Source organism: Mobula hypostoma, chromosome 6, assembly GCF_963921235.1.
Source record: "Mobula hypostoma chromosome 6, sMobHyp1.1, whole genome shotgun sequence".
Lineage (NCBI taxonomy): Eukaryota > Metazoa > Chordata > Chondrichthyes > Myliobatiformes > Myliobatidae > Mobula > Mobula hypostoma.
In genome coordinates this window covers 127923950-127945409 of record NC_086102.1, presented here as the reverse complement: position 1 = coordinate 127945409, position 21460 = coordinate 127923950, and the positions used below count along the sequence as shown (strand labels likewise).

Here is a 21460-nt window from a genome sequence, read left to right as displayed (position 1 = left end):
GTGTAATTTTCTACCCTGTCACAAGTCAGTGCCAAGAAATAACAGAGCACACTGCATACGACTAAAGGAGTTATACTTATGAAGCTTACTTAACTAAAGGGTTAATGAAGAAAAGAAAGAAAAAACAAAAAGGACCCATTACAATTAAATAGTCAAATGTGCACAAGTTGGAGCTCATCTTGAACTTCTTAGTCACTCATGATGGGCCCTTGGTGTGCGTGAAAGCACACACCACCTTCTGAACGTTGCTCACAATCCAGCTCGAACAAACAGTTCTCCCACCGGGTCGTATTCTATGAGCATTTCTCCCCTGCATCTTCTCTCTTCATCTCCCGCCAAACAAAAGCCCCAAGACCAACCTTGGTGTCCCTCACCAAAGAAACCTCCCCCCAGTTGCATCATCCTAATTGGGTGGCACACATTCCTCATCATTCCTTATCTTCAACAATAACCCAAACAGGCTGAAGGCAGAATAGACTGCTCTTACTGAACTGCTAAATGAAATACTACAGCACAACAGCAAAGATGTGAACCAGGATATTACAGACTAATCCAGCATAAATAACAGGCTGTTCCAAAATCATTTGATATATTACCTAGGAGGGTGATCATTACCATTAAAGAAATGTGACTGTCAATATGAGAATGTTGAGGTTTTACGGACTTCAATATAAGACATAGGAGCGGAATTAGGCCATATGAACCATCAAGTCTGCTCTGCTGTTCAGTCATGGCTGATGCTTTTTCCCCTCCTCAGACCCACTCTCTGACCCTTCTCCCTGTAACCTTTGATACCGTGTCCAATCAAGAAACGATCAAGCTCTACCTTAAATACACCCAATGACCTGGCCTCCACAGCCGCCTGTGGTAATAAATTCCACAAATTCACCACCCTCTGGCTAAAGAAATTTCTCTGCATCTGTTTTAAATGGACGCATCTCTATCCTGAGGCTGTGCCCTCTTGTCCTAGACTCTCCTAATATGGGAAACATCCTTTCCACTTCTACCCTGTCTAGGCCTTTGAAAATTCGAAAGGTGTCAATGAGATTCCCCCTCATTCTTCTAAATTCCAGCGAGTACAGACCCCGAGCTATCAAACGTTCCTTATATAACAACTTTTTCATTCCTGGAATCATCCTTATGAACCTCCTCTGAACCCTCTCCAATGCCAGCACATCTTTTCTTAGATGAGGAGTCATACTGTTCACAGTACTCAAGGTGAGACCTCACCAGCGCCTTTATAAAGCCTCACCATCACATCCCTGTTCTTGTATTCTAGATCTCTTGAAATGAATGCTAACATGGCATTTGCCTTCCTTATCACTGACTCTACCTGCAAGTTAACCTTTAGGGGGTTCTCCACAAGGACTCCCAAGTCCTTTTGCATCTCAGATATTTGGATTTCTCCCTGTTTAGAAAGTAGTCTGCAATTTATTTCTACAGCAAAGTGCACGAGCACGCATTTTCCAACATTGTATTTCATTTGCCATTCTCTTGCCCATTCTCCAAATCTGGCTAAGTCCTTCTGCAACCTAGCTGTCTCCTCAACACTACCTGCCACTCCACCAGTCTTCATATCATCTGCAAACTTGGCAACAAAGCCACCTATTCCATCATCTAAATCATTGATATACAGCATTTAAGAAAAAAAGCAGTCCCACAGCGACCCCTGTGGAACACCACTAGTCACTGGCAGCCAACCAGAAAAGGATCCTTTTATTCCCACTTGCTGCCTCCTCCCAATCAGCCAAAGCTCTAACCATGCCACTAACTCTCCTGTGATACCATGGTCTCTTAACTTGGTAAGCAGCCTCATGTATGGCACCTTGTCAAAGGCCTTCTGGAAGTCTAAATATACAACATCCACTGCCTCCCCTTTATCTATTCTACGTGTAATCTCCTCAAAGAATTCCAACAGATTCGCCAGGCAGGATTTTCCCTTAAGGAAACTGTGCAGACACTGTTCTATCTTGTCCTGTGACTCCAGGTACTCCATAACCTCATCCTTAACAATTGACTCTAACTTAATCTTCCCAACCACTGAGGTTAGGCTAACTGGTCTATAATCTCCTTTCTGCTGCCTTTCCCCTTTCTTAAAGGGGATTACAATTGCAATTTTCCAGTCTGCTGGCACCATGCCAGAGTCCAATGATTTTTGGAAGATCATTAATGCCGCCACAATCTCTACCGCTACTTTATTCAGAACCCTGGGGTGCAGTTCATCTTGTTCAGGTGACTTGTGTACCTGTGGGTCTTTCAACTTTTTGACCACCTTCTCCCTTGTAATAGTAATGGCACTCTCTTCTCTTCCTTCACACCATTCAACATCTGGTACATTGCTAGTGTCTTCCACAGTGAAGACTAATGCAAAATACTCATTTAGTTCATCTGCCATCTCCTTGCCCCCCGTTATTATTTCTCCAGCCTCATTTTCTAGCGGTCCTATATCCACTCTCATCACTCTTTTATTTTTTACATACTTGGAAAAAACTTTTACAATCCACTATGATATTGTTTGCTAGCTTGCTTTCATATTTCATCTTTTCCCTCATAATGATTCTTTTAGTTGTTCTCTATAGGGTTTTAAAAACTTCCCAACCTTGTTTTCCTGCCCTCTGCTCTACTGTCGTCCCTGCCAGTAGCTTCTTCTAATTTACTTTGGCCGATTACACTCTCATACCACTGTAATTTCCTTTACTCCACTAAAATAATGCTATGTCAGACTTTGCTTTCTCCCTATCAAATTTCAAGTTGAACTTAATCATATTGTGATCACTGCCTCCTAAGGGTTCTTTTACCTTAAGCTCTCTAATCACCTCCAGTTCTTTACATAACACCCAATCTAGTATAGCTGATCCCCCAGTAGGCTCAACGATAATCTGCTCTAAAAAGCCATTTAACAAAATCACTCTCTTGAGGTTTGGGCAGGGCATACTAATGCAACTGAACTCAATGTTTGGATGGAGACTTGACCATACCAAATCTGAAAGGTCAGTAAAGGCCGAATCAAGGCAGTGGGGTCCAGGCACCAGAGCATAAAGACTTGACTGAACTCGATGTTTGTACGAATACTTAACCACCGTGTCAAATCAGAAGTGTTGGTGTCCAGGCCCCAATGTGTATTGAAGTGATTGAACCCAGTGTTTTGAACGTTGATTTAGGCGGTGAGCCAGATTGAAAAGGTCGGTGTTGGGCCCCAAGGCGATGCACAGACCAGTTCAGATCGCTGCTCCATGAGGTTTATGCGGCTCTGTGCTGAACTATGCTGAACTATCAAACTCTCTTGCAGATCTTCAGTTCAAAACGCTATTTGCTTGTGGGGTTTTTTCTCTGTAAGTTGAGTGTTTGATGGTCTTTTTTTAAAATATGGGTTCTTTTTTATGGGCATAATGTTTTTTTCGGTGTTTTTTTATATGGGTTCATTTATGTTTCTTTGTTTAGTCACTGCCTGTTAGGAGACGAATCTCAAGGTTGTATAATGTATACATGCATTGATAATAAATGTACTTTGAAACTTTGGAATTTGAAACTTGCAATATTAAATACACAACACTCCTCCCTGCTTAGCTATAAACTCCCAACTCAATATAGAATGCATCTCAACTACTTAAATTGCCATGGAGGATTTCTTACTCCTGTGGATTAATGTCTTTCCTGACAAGGTGGGGGTCAGTCTGCTTGGCCAGAGAAACTTGTGACTTGTTCTGGGGTCTCCTCTGTGGTGCTTGTAGGAGTTGACTCTGGGACTGCAGGAAATGCTTCTGATAGCTCTGGACACCTTTCTTCTCAAACAATTGACTCTGCTCTCAACTGATGATATCAAACACAGTCCACTGTGTAGGAGAGTGGACCAGTTCTGTCCTTAATCTTTCCAAGTACCCATTTTTGAACACCCATGGAGTCCCTCACCAGGATTGCTTGTCCAGGAGTGAAACATCAACCCCTCTTGTTTGAAGAGGCCTCAAGTTGTCTTAGCTGTTTGTCCTGTGTACTCCTTCTGAGATTGGGTTTGAGGGATCCAAGCGTGAGCGCAAGGAATGACCCAGGAACAGCATAACTGGTAAGTTGTTGCTTGTGGAGTGTGCTGCTTTGCAATATGCAACGAGGAAATTGTTGAGCTTCTGATTCAGTGTTAATGCAGTGTGTTCTGCTGACGTTGCTCAAGGTACATTATTTAGACTCTCTGGAGAAACCCTTCTACCAAGTCATTTGTAGTTGGGTAGTACAATGCAGATATAATTTGTCTTATTTCATTCATTTTCAGGAATGACTGAAACTGTTCCACAACAAACTGTGGTCCATTGTCACTGAGTAAGTGTTCTGGAACACCAGTCCTTGGGAAGAGGCTTCTGAACATGTCAACAGTGTGCGAGGCTGTAGTAAAGGTTATCTGGAATACTTCTGGACACTTTGTAGCTGCATCCAGTTTTACCAAGAGATTTGTGCCCATCTGTAGCTTACAGTAGATGACAGGTTGCTGCAGCTACTGTGCTCTACAAAATGCACACCAGCCACAGCCCTGCAGACCTTCGCGCCATGCTGCCTTCATCTTATGAGAGATGGCACACCACACGATCAAGTTTATCTATACCTGCTCATGCTGTTTCTATGCCTGATGCGAGAACCTCCACGCTGGATAGAAGCTTCCTTCACTGTGCTATCAGAATTTGGAACAGCCTTCCAGATGCTGTGGTTGGAAACATCTGCGACAATGGGGTCCAGGTCTTCAACAGCCGAGTGCACAAACACCTATCATCTCTGGGAGGGAAGTCACATGCTTCTTCATAAACTATCATGAAGGGGACCAGGATGGCAATGCTTGGTTGTTGGTAGGTAGGGTTAATACCTGACTTTCAGGAGTACTTGTGAGTTATGTTCTGGCTGGACTTAGCCCTTAAACTGCTGGAGAACAGGTGCTGTTTTCTCCTGGTATGCATTAGTTTTTAGTTCCAAGTTCTCCTGCTGCATTTTGTCACCCTGCAACCTTATCCTTCAATCTCTTTGAACTATGGAGGACAGCATGTGTATAAATGTCTCTCTCCAGCAGATTTCATCATGATCATCATTACTCCAGTATTTCTACTATTTTTTAAATGTTTCTTAATTGTACATATGATTTTTTTTGTGTTCTGTTGCTGAGCAGCAGTGAACCATCTGACTGGCCTATCAGAGTTCTCTTTGGGAACTAGTTGACTTGATCAGCATTTCTGATCTGGCTATTGTTCACAATTGCACTTAATAAAAAGGAATGGCCAAGCAAAATCAAAATGAGTCCTCTGCCAGGGCCATACAGGTCATTCCCAAGGATGGAGAGACGTTGCTCTTGGCATCTTCTGGATGTGTTTGCATCCTGTATTGCATGGCAAGTTGCTCGATCTGCTGACCTATCCCAGGCCACCAGATAAAGCTTCATGCTGATGCTTTCATTTTGACCATGCCTAGATGACTGGCATGTAGCTCCTCCAACACTTTAGTTCTCAGTTTGGATGGTACAACAACTCTCATTCTCCACATAAAGCAATTCGCATCAAGACCAAATTCATTTCAGTGCTGGTAAAAATGGGGAAGTGAAATTTCTGTTGCACATTCCAGCTATTTTGGGTTAGTATGGAGAACTGTTGTTCTGGGTATGACTCTAAACTGCAACAGGTGATGAGGCTCTGATTGGGGACTTTCAGAGCTTTGGGGAAAGTGGAGTAGTCATTCAAGAGTTGAGTGATTATTCATTAGCCATTCATTGCTCCTAGGGCCGCTCTGACCCAGAACGGTAGCATCTGCAAGGGTTCCTGCTCAGGATACGAGCGAAGGCCAACGGCAGATCTGGCAGATTCAGTAACTGAACTTATGACGGAGAAGGTGGATGAGCTAGGACCTCAAATGTCAACGGCTATAGTACAAGCGGATGAACATTTGGGAAGAGAAATGGCAATTTCTTTAGTTCGCCCATTGGCAGGCAATAGCAAACCACTGTTGCTAGATACTAGGTTTCCTAGAATCTATTTGCTAAGAAAACCATGGTCTAAACTCTCAAAATGTATCACACAACAACAGCGTCAAGAGAATCTTCAAGACAATTCTAAAGGTGCTTCACTCGGTAAGGTTGATTCTGGTCAGCAGGGGATTCCCAACCATCATCAAGCTACTGCTCATAAAATTCAAGTAACACAGAAGAAAATTATTGCCACTTGGAATGTAAGAACCCCATATCAAGCAGGAAGGTTGGACAATGTAATATATGAAATGAAAAAACTAAAGACTAACATCATGGGAATTAGCGAAGTTCCTTGGATAGGTGCTGGAACATGTCAGAATATAAATAAAACACTAATTTATTCTTGTGGAACATCCCATACTAATGGAGTAGGAATTCTTATGGATGAAAACATGGCAAAGAGTGTTTTAGGACAATGGGCAGTATCAGAAAGAGTGCTCCTTGTTAGATTCAGAGGACAACCATTTGATTTAGCAATTATACAGGTATATGCACCAACAACAGATGGAACAAATGAGGATATAGAGAAATTCTATGAAGAGCTTGAACAAGCAAAGAATAGATGCAAATCTCAAGATATTGTTATTGTCATGGGAGATCTAAATGCTAAAGTAGGACAAGGTGCTGATGGAAATACCATAGGAAAATTTGGACTAGGGGAAAGAAGTGAGAAATGGGTAGAATGATTCAAGATGAATAATCAGATCATTATGAATACCTACTTTAAAAACCATCCAAGATGCTTGTGGATCTGGAAAAGTCCAGGTGATAATACTAGAAATCAAATTGACTTTATTACTATAAACCAAAGGTTTAGAAACTCGGTGACTCAATGCAAACCATATCCTGATGCAGACCATAACCCAGTATATGTAAAAGTAAAACTTAAAAAAAAAGAAGCAAAAATCTGAACAATCCCTTGACTACTTGCAATTACTTAAAGAAGAAAACTTAAGATAAAAATTTACAATTGAAATAAGGAATAGATTTTAAAGTCTAGAAATAGAATCTGTTGAAGATGATAGCAATCATGTAGAAATGAAAACAACAGGAATTCTGCAGATGCTGGAAATTCAAGCAACACACATCAAAGTTGCTGGTGAACGCAGCAGGCCAGGCAGCATCTGTAGGAAGAGGTGCAGTCGACGTTTCAGGCCAAGACCCTTCGTCAGGACTAACTGAAGGAAGAGTGAGTAAGGGATTTGAAAGTTGGAGGGGGAGGGGGAGATCCAAAATGATAGGAGAAGACAGGAGGGGGAGGGATAGAGCCAAGAGCTGGACAGGTGATGGGCAAAAGGGGATACGAGAGGATTATGGGACAGGAGGTCCGGGAAGAAAGACAAGGGGGGTGACCCAGAGGATGGGCGAGAGGTATATTCAGAGGGACAGAGGGAGAAAAAGGAGAGTGAGAGAAAGAATGTGTGCATAAAAATAAGTAACAGATGGGGTACGACGGGGAGGTGGGGCCTTAGCGGAAGTTAGAGAAGTCGATGTTCATGCCATCAGGTTGGAGGCTACCCAGACGGAATATAAGGTGTTGTTCCTCCAACCTGAGTGTGGCTTCATCTTTACAGTAGAGGAGGCCGTGAATGGACATGTCAGAATGGGAATGGGATGTGGAATTAAAAAGTGTGGCCACTGGGAGAGCCTGCTTTCTCTGGCGGACAGAGCGTAGATGTTCAGCAAAGCGGTCTCCCAGTCTGCGTCAGGTCTCGCCAATATATAAAAGGCCACATCGGGAGCACCGGACGCAGTATATCACCGCAATCGACTCACAGGTGGTGCAAAACGGTCTCCCAGTCTGCGTCGAGTCTCGCCAATATATAAAACACTTCACCTGTGAGTCGACTGGGGTGATATACTGCGTCCAGTGCTCCCGATGTGGCCTTTTATATATTGGCGAGACCCGACGCAGACTGGGAGACCGCTTTGCTGAACATCTACGCTCTGTCCGCCAGAGAAAGCAGGATCTCCCAGTGGCCACACTTTTTAATTCCACATCCCATTCCCATTCTGGCATGTCTATCCACGGCCTCCTCTACTGTAAAGATGAAGCCACACTCAGGTTGGAGGAACAACACCTTATATTCCGTCTGGGTAGCCTCCAACCTGATGGCATGAACATCGACTTCTCTAACTTCCGCTAAGGCCCCACCTCCCCGTCGTACCCCATCTGTTACTTATTTTTATGCACACATTCTTTCTCTCACTCTCCTTTTTCTCCCTCTGTCCCTCTGAATATACCTCTTGCCCATCCTCTGGGCTCCCCCCCCCACCTTGTCTTTCTTCCCGGACCTCCTGTCCCATGATCCTCTCGTATCCCCTTTTGCCTATCACCTGTCCAGCTCTTGGCTCTATCCCTCCCCCTCCTGTCTTCTCCTATCATTTTGGATCTCCCCCTCCCCCTCCCCCTCCAACTTTCAAATCCCTTACTCACTCTTCCTTCAGTTAGTCCTGACGAAGGGTCTCGGCCTGAAATGTCAACTGCACCTCTTCCTACAGATGCTGCCTGGCCTGCTGCGTTCACCAGCAACTTTGATGTAGAAATGAAATTTAACTCTCTAAAGGATACCTTGGTAGAATCAGCAAAGTCAGTGATTCCTAAAAAAGAAAAAAGCACAAAGAATAAATGGATGACAGATGAAATCAAAAATTTAATGGAAGAAAGGAGACAGAAGAAAGCAAATCCTATAGAATATCAGTCCTTAGATAAAAAAGTTAAAAGCTTATGTCAAAAAGCAAAAGGAGAATGGTTAAACCAGGAATGTGAGCAAGTAGAAAGAATACCTATTACTGATCCAAAAAGGTTACATCAACAAATGAAGAATACCACTGGTAAAAAAGCTCCTCTGTTCTTCAGGTGGATGTTTGAAAGCAAAGGATGGTGCCATTATCACAAAAAAAGATGAGATTATGAACAGATGGACTGAGTATATACAGGAATTGTTTGAAGACGATCGAGGCGAAAAACCAGAAATTAAGAGAAACATTGAAGGTCCAGTTGTTTTAAAAGCTGAAATTCATAATGCAATAAATAAAGTGAAGAAAGGAAAGTCAGCAGGTCCTGATGAATTAGTAATAGAACAAATTATCGCCCTTGAAGATTATGGAATTGAAAAACTTACTGATTTAATCAATGACATTTATGAGACTGGAATAATACCAGAAGAGATGAAAAAAATCAGTATTTATCACTCTTCCTAAGAAACCTGGAGCAATAGAATGTGAATTACATAGGACCATAAGTTTAATGAGTCATATCACCAAGATACTTCTAAGAATCTAAGAATTAGCTCTAAGACTAGAGCTAAAAGTAAAATACAAGCTGAAATAGGTAATAGGCAATGTGGTTTTGTGAAAGACAAAGGTACAAGAAACACAATATTGATGTTAAGGATACTATGATGATTCGTACGGAAATTGCAGGCTCTGTTAAAGACCTGATTCATACGGAAATCTCAACTAATTTCCAGAAAATTGCCGATTCAATGGATAAGATGCAAACATTTATTGCGGAACATCAGTCGGCTATATCTGATCTTCAAAAATTCGCGCAACAAAGTGAGCTTAAGATGGGGAAAATCGAAGAAACAATTAATGTAATGAAGAAGAAACTTGACTTTTTGACTTTTAAAAACTCTGACTTGGAATCTAGAATGCGACGGCAGAATTTACGAATGATCGGGGTGAGGGAAGCCGTGGAATCCAACAACCCCATGAAATATTTTTCTCAACTTTTAAAAGATGCATTCCCTACTGTATTTCCTGACCAACCACCGCTTCTGGATCGTGTTCACAGAATCCCATCTTATTCGTCTAGGTCAGATAGACCTAGGCATGTTATTTTACGTTTTCATTATTTTCAAGACAAGGAGAGACTGTTTCGATTCGCTCGATCTAAAGGTTTCATTGATTTTTCGGATCTTAAGTTCCGATTCGTGGAAGATTTCAGTAAACCAATCTGGGACCAGCGGGTTCGTTACAGATCCGTGATGTCGGAATTCTATAAGATGGATTTAAGACCAGCGCTGCTGTACCCTGCACGTCTAAGGATTCGCATGTCAGATGGAGCTCTTCGTTTTTTTGATTCTCCATCGGATGCCCAGAGTTATCTGGCTCAACTTTTATCTTCAACATCTTAATTGCCTTTTTTTTAATTATCTCCGTTGATCGGAGGCTGTGAATTGGTTGGTTTTAACTTTTTCGTGCCCTATTTGGGCAGAAAAGTTTATTTTTGATTTCTTAATATGGTCGCTAAACTTTTTTTTTAACTGCGTCAATTCTTTCTTTTCCCAGGGGATTCTGGGTGGTTACTTCCCTTTTGTCATCTTACGTATTTCCTGTGTGGCCTTAAATTTTGTAGTTTTTTTAAAATTTTATTCTGTTTTGCTTTTTATAACCACTTTATGTCAATAATCCTATTTTTTCTTGTTGCTGTGTCTATTCATGGGTTTGAGGTTTATTGTGGTTTTTTTTAATATATATTTTCCGGCTTTTGTTCTGTTCTGTGGGTATTTTAATTGAGCTAACTTTTTTTTACTTACTTTTTTACTGTTTTACAATTAGCTGATTCTTTTCATATTTATACCTTTTTTTTTAGGGAGCGTATACCGGAAGTCATGGGGGTAGTTTTAGTGCTTGCTTCTTTCTGGCGGGTCTGCTTTAGATTTTGCCTTGGGGTCTTGGGGCGGGGGGGTGGTGGGAGGGGCTTCACGTTTTAGTTTGTTTCTCTTTGGGCTATATACATTATTGAAGTACTGGTTGCGTCCTTTTTCCCGGTATCTTTTGTATGTTCTGTTTCCTCTCCGGGTTTGTGGGTCGCGCCTATCGTCAATCCTCCTTGTTGTGGGTTGACTTTAGGATTTATGGAGTCTATTATTAATTTTGTCTCCTGGAATACTAATGGTCTTAATTATCCTATTAAAAGGAAAAAAGTTTTTAAAGTGTTCCGGAGACTTAAAGCACAAATTTTATTTTTACAAGAGACCCATGTACGGAGGGGGGACAGACTACGTTTTTTCAAATTCTGGAAGGCACAACAATTTCATTCGAACTCCAATGCTAAGATTTGAGGCGTCTCTATTTTTATAGATTCTTCAGTTACTTTTATACAACAGGATATTATCTCTGATCCGAATGGTAGATTTTTATTGGTTAGTGGTTTACTATTTAATAAAAAAAGTAGTTTTGGTTAATGTTTATGCTCCTAATATGGATTGTCCGGAATTTTATAAATCATTGTTTGATCAGTTTCCGAATTTGAACGAGTTTTCATTGATTTGGGGCGGAGATCTTAATACCTGTTTGTCTCCAGCTTTGGACCGTTCGGCTCCTTTACGGACTTTACCTAATAAATCTGCAAATCTGATTAATTTTTTCCTTTCTGATTCTGGGTCGACGGACATTTGGCGTTTTCTGCATCCTCAGGAAAAAGATTTTTCCTTCTTTTCACATGTTCATCATTCCTATTCAAGAATTGATTATTTTTTCATTGATTCTCGTCTTATTCCTTCAGTGATTAAATGTGATTATGATTCTATAACCATTTCGGATCATGCTCCACTTAAGCTTTCTATTAAAATTATGGCCAATACACAAAATAATAGACAATGGCGTTTTAATTCGCTGTTGCTTCAGGACTCGGACTTTGTTAATTTTATGAATGAACAGATTGAGCTTTTTTTTACAATTAACCATACAGAAGATATTTCGGTTAACACTCTTTGGGACACTTTTAAAGCCTATATTCGGGGTCAGATTATTTCGTATTCTGTTGCTTTGAGGAAGAAACAGAAGCAGGAGGAGATGGTAATTGTGGACAAGATTAAAGAAATTGATAAGAAATATGTTATGGCTCCTTCTGAGGAGTTATACAAACAAAGAACTGAACTTCAAATGGAACACAGTTTATTACTCTCGTCCTCGATTGTAAACCAATTAAAGAAAACAAGAAGTGACTTTTATGTTCACAGTGACAAAATTGGCAAGCTGCTGGCTAATCAATTGAAATCTAATCAATTAAATCTCAAATCAATCAGATTTATAACCAAAATGATCGATTGATACTGGATCATGTGGGGATTAATCAAACCTTTTGTGATTTTTATTCTTCTTTATATCAATCAGAGTCTCCTCGAGATTTTAAATATATGAATGATTTTTTAGATAAGTTAAACTTCCCTCAGATTTCACAGGATATGTCTCCTTTATTAGATACTTCCATTACAATGGATGAGATTAAGAATGTTATTTTTTCTATGAATCTGGGGAAAGCTCCTGGCCCTGATGGGTTTACCGTTGAATTTTATAAATGTTTTGCTTCTTTATTGATTCCTTGGCTCTGTAGGGTTTTTGAGGCTTCTTTGAAACTTGGTAAACTTCCTGAATCTTTTAATAGAGCATCAATTTCTCTAATACTAAAGAAGGATAAAGACCCTGCTCAATGTGCATCTTATAGACCAATATCTTTATTAAATGTTGATTCTAAAGTTTTTTCTAAGTTATTAGCAAATAGACTAGAAAAAGTACTTCCTTCTATTATTTCGGAAGACCAAACGGGTTTTATTAAAGGTCGTTACTCTTTTTATAATATTCGTACATTGTTAAATATCGTTTATACTCCCTCACAAAATGTTCCTGAGTGTGTTATTTCTTTAGATGCCGAGAAAGCTTTTGATAGAGTAGAATGGCCTTATTTATTTAAGGTGCTTGAAATGTTTAATTTTAGCTTGAAATTTATATCCTGGATTAAACTGTTATATCACTCCCCTGTAGCCTCGGTTCGTACTAACTCTTTAAACTCACCTTTTTTTCCTCTCTTTCGTGGTACTCGACAAGGCTGTCCTCTTAGTCCCCTATTATTTGATATTGCATTAGAACCTCTTGCAATTGCTATTCGAGAATCTTCAAATATTACTGGGATAACTCGGGGATTAAAGTCCCATAAATTATCACTCTATGCTGATGATTTACTTTTATATATTTCTAATCCTGAGAGATCCATTCCTGCTGTTTTAGAGTTATTAGCACAATTTGGTCTTTTCTCAGGTTATAAATTAAATCTTAGTAAGAGTGAACTTTTTCCGATTAATAAACATCTTCCCTTATATTATAAATTTCCATTTAAATTGATTAATAATTACTTTTCATATCTTGGGATTAAAATTACTTGTAAATACAAAGATTTATTTAAGGATACTATCAGAACGAGCCATTCAAGTGCAAAAAGGTTTGTTTGTTTTATCGACTACACAAAAGCATTTGATAAAGTGAAGCACAATAAGTTATTTGAAATATTACAGAAAACTCTAGATCTAGATTTGAAAGATCTCCACCTAATCAGAAATCTGTGCTGGGAACAAACTGCCGCTGTAAGAATAGATGGAGAAGTGAGTCAGTTTACAAAAATCAAGAGAGGCGTTAGACAAGGGTATGTTTTCTCCCCTGATTTATTTAATGTGTACAGTGAAACAATATTACAAAAAATAAGAGGCATCTTGGGAATCAAAGTTGGTGGTGAAAACATCAATAATTTCAGATATGCAGATGACACACTGTATTAATTGCAAGTACAGAGGAAGAACTACAAAACTTAATTGATATAGTTGATGAAGAAAGTGCAAAAATGGGTCTATCTATCAATTGCAAAAAGACAGAATGTATGGTGATATCCAAAAAGAAGAAGAATCCTATCTGCAGGCTGAGAATAAATGGGGAAGACATAAAACAAGTAAAAAAACTTTTGCTACTTAGGAAGTTGGGTGACATGAGATGGCAGGTGCAACATGGACATCAAAAGAAGAATAAGGATGGCAAAGGACACCTTTATGAGAATGAGGAGTATACTGACCAATACTAAACTAGGCATGACAACCCGCCTCAGAGTACTGAAATGTTACGTTTATCCAGTTATGTTATATGACTCAGAATGTTGGACAATGTCTAGTAACATGAAGAAATGAATTGTAGCAGCAGAGATGTGGTTTTTGAGGAGGATGCAAAGAATATCATTGATGAAACGAATATCTAATGAGATGTCATGAACAGAGCAAACAGGAAAAGAGAAATAATGTATGAGGTCATCAAAAGACAACATAACTTCATTGGACATGTGATTAGGAAAGAAGAGTTAGAATACACGGTAATTAGGGGAAAGATTGAAAGGAAGAAAGCAAGAGGAAGACAAAGACAAATGATGATGGAAACAGCAGCCAGCGAACTGGAAATGAATACCAATGAATGGATACACTTGACCCGAAATAGGCGTGTGTGGGCCATGGCAGTCAAAGCTCAAACTGGGCGTGGCACCTGATGATGATAATGATGGAGACTGAGACAGTGTAGGGTCTTTCCTGGTTTCGTTTTGGATCATCTCCACTGTAATACAAATATTTTAGTTTGTATTAGGGAGAATACATCAAGATGACTGTCCTCTTTGTCAATGTTTCAGGTATTCCCTATTCCAAGGGTAAACAGAACAATCCATCAGCATTTTCATGACTAGTTGTTCTATTGAATCCATCTTGGAATTGTGTCCTCTGATAAAACAGAGTCCATCTCTGCATTTATGTTGTTAATGTTAGTGGAACACCCTTCTGTAGATAGAAAATGGACACTAGTGGTTGATGATCAGAAATGAGAATAAACTCTCTCATATATGTACTGATTGAAACATTTTACACCCCAGACCAGACTCAAGGCCACTCTCAGTCTGTGCATAATTTTTCTCTGCAGCAGTAAGGGAGCATAATGCAAAGTTTGTGGGGCATTCACTTCCATCACTCACAACATGTAACATGACTGCATCGATACCATAATGTGAAGTGTTATAGGCAAGCTACACTGGATGATGTGGATCATAATGTGTGTATACAGTGTCTGACAGCACCATTTCTTTTGGAAAGCCACCTGATACTGCTTTGTCCATTGCCATTTCTTCCTGATCTGTAGAAATGAAGAATAAACTCTTCTCAGGGTCCATCTGGGTACAGGTATCAATTTTAACCAATGTTTTGATGACAAACTCTGCCATCTTCATCAAAGATGATGCATGGGCATGTCTAGTCCAATGGTATTTACACCCCCATTGTCCATCCCTCCTGATTGGTTAGTCCTCATCCAATCAGGTTTCCGTTGTCCCACCTTGTTTACAATCAAATTCTTACTTAAAGTGAGACCTTCATCTTTGTTAATTTGCTGTTAACTTCTGGTGTACAGTATATTGCTTGTCTCATATTAGTTTTCATATTGTAAATCTCAGGGGTACCCAGTCCAGTATCATTCTCATTATTATCATATGTTTCATCAACAGCATGCAGATTAGTGCTCTTTTTGAATCTGCACCTTGACTTTTTACCTTTTTCACATCCCTGTGCAGTCTGTTTATTTTTGTCTGTCTGGCATGCTCTTTGTATGTGTCCTACTTTGTAGCATTTTCTGCAAGTTTTGCCTTTAAATCTGCATTGGTCTGCAGATGAGCCTCAATGGTAACACAATTTGTTTGACCAGACCAATTTCTGACATTGCAATTTTGTTCACACTCACTTTAATTCCTGACTACAACTCAATTGCATTTCTGGCTACTGTTCCATTGTTACAGCACTTTAAAAGAGATGTGAGTTGTTTTTCAGTTAGGAGGCATTTTTGAATATTTTCTTGTAAGATTCCACAAGTTAACTGATCTCTCAATGCATCATTAAGCCCATCACTGAACTGGCAATGATTGTTTTAAAACTTACCTGTTGCTATTTTTATGTTATGTAAATCCAAAACTAATGGACAGAGAAACACGGAGCCGGAAGGGGTGCATGGTAACATGCCTACTTTGTTTTCACTTTAGTGAGGCAGGCACTTATGACGTGGTGGTGTAATGACGTATGCTATTCACATACTTCTACATATAACCTGTAATGAATTATATAAACAACAAAGGATGCTTAATCAAACTATATATATATAATATTACTTAAGTATTACTGAGATATTACATACACAACAAAAATGCAAGGCTAGGTTAGTAAGTTTACAAATGACTCGAAAGTTGGTGCTGTTGTGGATGGTGTAAGGTTGTCATAAATTATAATGGGATACTGAGAAAATGCATAACGTGTCTAAGTGGTAGATGGGGTTCCATCCAGAGAAGTGTGAAGTAATATACTTTGGAAGGTTGAACTGGAAGGCAGAGTACAGGATAATGACAGGATTCTTAGTAGTGTGGAGGCCCACATCCATCAAAATTGCCACTGTTACATTTGCACAGAACAAAAATGATAATGGAGCAGTAGGATTAAACATCTTTTTCTGAGTCATATTAGTTCCTGTACACACTGGACTAAAGTGTGGGTACTATGAACTGGGCCCACTGAGATCAAAAACGTACACACTCAAAAACCTGTGCCCAGAAGAAAGTGCCCCCTGTGCACAGGAGGCCCAATTGATTTACCACATGATCAATCAGCTGCATCTGCAGTTGCCACTTTCTCGCAATCAATCCAATACGGTTCAGCCACACAAATTATCGGGCTGTTAAGACGTAAAACGCCATGAGGTAATGTTGCAGCTCCATAACACTCTGGTTAGACCACATTTTGCAGCATTGTTTTCAGTTCTGGTCACCTCATTATAGGAAGGATGTGGAGTTTTAGAGAGGGTGCAGAGAAGATTCATTGGGATGCTGCCTGCATTCGAAAGCATGTCTTATGAGGATAGGTTGAGTGAACTAAGGCTTTTCTCTTTGGAGTGAAGGAGGAAGAGAGGTCACTTGAGAGGCATAGAGTGGACAGTCAGTAACTTTTTCCCCAGGGTGGGAATGGCTAATAGAAGAGGGAATAGATTTAAGGTGATTGGGTGAAAGTATAGGGGTGATGTCAGGTAGGTTTTTTACAAAAGAGAGTAATGTGTGTGTGTGTGTGTGGAATGCAGTGCTGGGGTGGTGGGTAGAGACAGATGCATTCGGGGCATTTAAGAAACTTAGGCAGATGGATTAAAGAAAAGTGGAGGGTTATGTGGGAAGGAAGGGTTTGATTAATCTTGCAGTAGCTTAAAATGTTGGCACAACATTCTGGGATAAATGGCCTGTACTGTATGGCACTATTCTATGTTCTGTGATGTGGGATGAACTTGGATGCAATTTGCCAGAGGTGAAAACATTTTAAGCTAATTGAAACAAAAGTTAAACACACTCCATTTTTGGCAATGCTTTTGACATGAGTTTATTTCTGTGCCTCTGTACTTTTGTTCTATACCACGTCACAAATTATTGTTGCTCCAAATTTCTGTTTTAAAGAAGACATAAAATTCATCCTCTTTGTAACTGCAGACTTCTGATGGAAAAGTAAACAAGAATGCCAGCTTGTGGTGTTCATCTGCCACCTTTCAGTACATTAAATCTCAGTGGCCATGCAGCATTATCTGCAAAGATTGTTTCTGGCCAGTAAGTTAATTGGTGTAGATTTTCTTTCCTTCTGTTTGCCCCCAAATCGAGAAAACTTGAATATATAGTGCTTTTAATGTGCTGCAAATGGTCAAAACTATGCAGAAAAGCAAAATTAAACAAAGTAGATGATTCCAGAGGATGACTAAAAGTTTGGTCAAAGACTCAGATTTTAACGAGGGGTTAATAGGTCAAATGCCAGTTTTAAGATTTAATTAGACGAAGGTCAGAGCAAAGAGTGAGGAAGTGAAAGATTGTGGAACAGAGAGTGTTAAAGTGATAAGAAACACAAGGGATTCTGTAGATGCTGGAAATCTTGAGTAACACACAATGCTGGGGGAAATCACCATGTCAGGCAGCATTTATAGAGGGGAATAAATAGATGATGTTTCAGGCCTAAGACTCTTCATCAGGACTGGAATGGAAGGGGACAGAAGCCAGACGGTGGGGCGGGGGGGGGGGCGCGGAAGGAGCACAAGCTAGCAGATGATTGCTGAAACCATGTGATAGGAGAAAATATGAAGTAAGAAGCTGGGAGTGGGTAGGTGGAAGAGATAAAAGGCTGAAGAAATAGTAATCTGATAGGATAGTGGAACATGGAAGAAAGGGAAGGAATCTACTGTTCTGAAACTCAAATCCAGAAGACGATAAAGTTAGCAAATAATAAAGTTCGATTTCATTGATTTGTAAATTGATTTTATAAAATGTTTGGAGTGAAGATGTAATAAATAAAGCTCATGCTGCTTAATTGAGAAATTGTTGAGGCAGAAAGATTTGGCTAAAACTGTAGTCATAGACTAAAGCTTAGTAGCTCACATGATTTTGAACTGGATGTAACGGGTGAGCAGAGATTAAGGGGTGCGAGAGTATCCAAAATGGGGAATAGAAAAAGGGAGGAGGAGGAGGGAGAGGAGAGAGATTACCAAAAGTTGGAGAAATTGATATTCATTCCATCAGAACACACGAGGATCCCTGCAGATCGGTGAGGGTGATTACGATTTGGCATGTCCTTGATATTTTCTTTGACCTAAAAAGCACTTGTGTTTGGGAGTTTGGGATGTGTAGTGTTTGATTTAAAGGACTATTGAGCGCACACAGTGTGGTTTGCCCATTGGAGAGGGTTGCATGTGATTAGAATCCCATGCTGGAGGCATTCGCCTTTTGTAGTATTGGAGATAGCAAAGATGGCTGATGGTATTTCTCCAATGCTTTGGATGTCTACTGTAGACTGATTATGCCTCTGTGCCATAAAAGGATACAAGGATGATGAAGAATTTCTGAGTTTGAAGATCATTTGTCAGATCTGTCAATTCAACCCAGATAAGTGTGAGGTGGTTCATTTTGGTACGTCAAATATGATGGCAGAATATAGCATTTAATGGCAAGACTCTTGGCAGTGTGGAGGATCAGAGGGATCTTGGGGTCTGAGTCCATAGGACATTCAAAGCTGCTACGCAAGTTGACTCTGTGGTTAAGAAGGCATACAGTGCATTGGCCTTCATCAGTCGTGGGATTGGGTTTAAGAGCTGAGAGGTAATGTTGCAGCTATATAGGACCCTGGTCAGACCCTACTTGGAGTTCTGTGCTCAATTCTGGTTGCCTCACTACGGGGAGGACATAGAAACCACAGAACGCGTGCAGAGGAGATTTACAGGATGTTGCCTGGATTGGGCAACATGCATGAGAATAGGTTGAGTGAACTCAGCCTTTTCTCCTGGAGTGATGGAGGATGAGAGGTGACCTGATAGAGGTGTACAAGATAATGAGAGGCATTGATCGTGTGGATAGTCAGAGGCTTTTTCCCAGGGCTGAAATGGCTAGCATAAGAAGGCATAGTTTTAAGGTGCTTGGAAGTCGGTACAGCGGAGATGTCGGGGTAAGTTTTTTACGCAGAGAGTGGTGAGTTCGTGGAATGGGCTGCCGGCGGCAGGGGTGGATGCAGAAACGATAGGGTCTTTTAAGAGACTCCTGGATGGCTACATGGAGCTTAGAAAAATAGAGGGCTATGGGTAAGCCTAGGTAGTTCTAAGGTAAGGACATGTTCGGCACAGCTTTGCGGGCTGAATGACCTGTATTATGCTGTAGGTTTTCCTTGTTTCTGTCTTGTAAAGCTTGAAGTGTTATCTCTTTTTCTGTTTTCACAGATACTGCCAGACCTGCTGAGCACAATTTTCTGTTTTTATCATGGAGTAGAGTTCACACTGTCAGTGTCTCATGGTAGGACTTGTGTATTGGGGAGAAGTGTTGTGCAGCAGGGATATGTTAGTGGAAGACATCTGTTATCCAGCTGTTTAATATAACACACATTCTCTTGAGTGACGGAACCAGCAGTGACTGGGAGCTCAGCCTCCTAATCGGAGATCTAATATTGTATCCCTCTGGTTGGATTCTCTCTCGACTGATTAAATACACAAGTCTTGGTGAATAACTGCAATAGATCTTGTAAATAGTGCAAACACCTGCAACTGTGTTTAATTGGCGGTGTGAGTGAATGGTTGTGGTTGGGATGTGTTGTATCTGGCTGTTTAATTTTAATTGTTATTTTCTTTGTAGTTTAACGATCAATTGCCTACTTGATTTTTAAGTAGTCTTTATATACAGAATAATTTAATATGTTTCTAGTGGTTATACAAAGTAGAATTCTGGAAGTTTCTTTGTTCTGGATAAGTGTTTTCTCAATGGCTAATTTTACTACAGTATTAAATAAATATTTTCTAATTGCATTATTGTTATCAATGTAACTTTTCTTATCCTTGGACATAAAAGCTGTATTTTGCTTGGCACCATCTTTCTTTCTTTCTTTAACTTCCCTTCTTCAAACAGTAGACTTCTGTCCCTGTTTGCATCGACTTCCCTTTGTTCTATCAATTCTTAATAAAATGATCAGGAAGCACCAAGTTTTATGACTGCTCCTTATTTCTGAAAGGACCTTGGATTTAAACACTAGAATCCAACAGGTGCCAATCAAGCACGGCTGATGTGATCTGTATGATGTCGAGCTTCTTTAAGTGTTGTTGAAGTGTTCTTGCCTGCACTCATCCAGGCAAGTGCAGTGTTCCATCACACTCCTGACTTAAGTCTTCTAGATGGTGGAGAGGTTTTGGGAAGTTGGAAAGCAAGTTCCTCACTGCAGGATTCCTAGCCTCTGACCTATTCTTACAGATATATTGTATATATAGCTACTCCACTTTGGTTTCTGGTCAGTGGTAGTCCTTCAGGATATTGATAGTGGAGGATTCTGTGATTGTAATGCCATCAAAATGTTAGGGGTTAGCTGGATTTTCTCGTGTCGGATAATGTGATTGCCCGGCACTTGTGTGGTGCAAGAGTTGTCACCATTCAAACCAGGCCTGGATATTGTCCAGGTCTTTCTTTGTTATCTGAGCAATCATCAGCGAACATCCCTACTTCTGACCTAATAATGGTAATAATTTTCTGAGGGCACTTAAAAGTATGGAAGGCTTTGAAAGAAAGAAAAGGCATCTATTAGTCTTGTGAGACCATGGATCTGCACCTGGAAAGTCTTCACTCTCCAGGGCGCAGGCCTGGGCAAGGTTGTATGGAAGACCAGCAGTTGCCCATGCTGCAAGTCTCCCCTCTCCACGACACCAATGTTGTCCAAGGGAAGGGCATTAGGACCCATATAGCTTGGCACCAGTGTTATCGCAGAGCAATGTGTGATCAAGTGCCTTGCTCAAGGACACAACATGTTCCCTCGGCTGGTACTCCAACTCATGACCTTCAGATAGCTAGTCCAATGCCTTAACCACTTGGCCACATGCGTAGGTTCGACATTCAAAGCTTCAGTGGACACGAAAAGGCCAAGTACAGAGTTGGTGCTATGGGTTCAAGCAAAGAAGTTCATAATGCATTGACAGTGGAATTCCATTGGTTGGGAATGATATGGTTGGCTGAGTCAGATTGCCATTAGGCCTGGAGGGATCATACACTGTGACAGAGCAGACGTCTATGACTTGCAACATGACTACTGCAATTATGTAGAGAAACTTTACTGAAACTAGATAGTGTCCAAAAAA

General features: G+C 40.3%; 1 protein-coding gene across 3 annotated transcripts in view; it reads left to right on the top strand.

Moving 5' to 3' along the window:
* Positions 1–3593: 3593 nt before the first annotated feature.
* Positions 3594–21460, top strand: part of LOC134348384 (craniofacial development protein 2-like) — a 58283-nt gene continuing 40416 nt past the window's right edge. The window contains exons 1-3 of one of the 3 annotated variants that reach the window (XR_010018412.1): positions 3594–4060; positions 4265–4829; positions 19568–19706. Coding sequence is in view for 1 of the 3 variants with exons in the window: in XM_063051662.1 (XP_062907732.1) it covers positions 4795–4829; positions 5748–6678 (966 nt within the window). In the remaining 2 variants the exon portion in view is untranslated. Of the gene's footprint in view, positions 4061–4264; positions 4830–5747; positions 7065–19567; positions 19707–21460 lie in introns of those variants that run through there. The other 2 variants (XM_063051662.1, XR_010018413.1) reach the window with 2 other exon arrangements.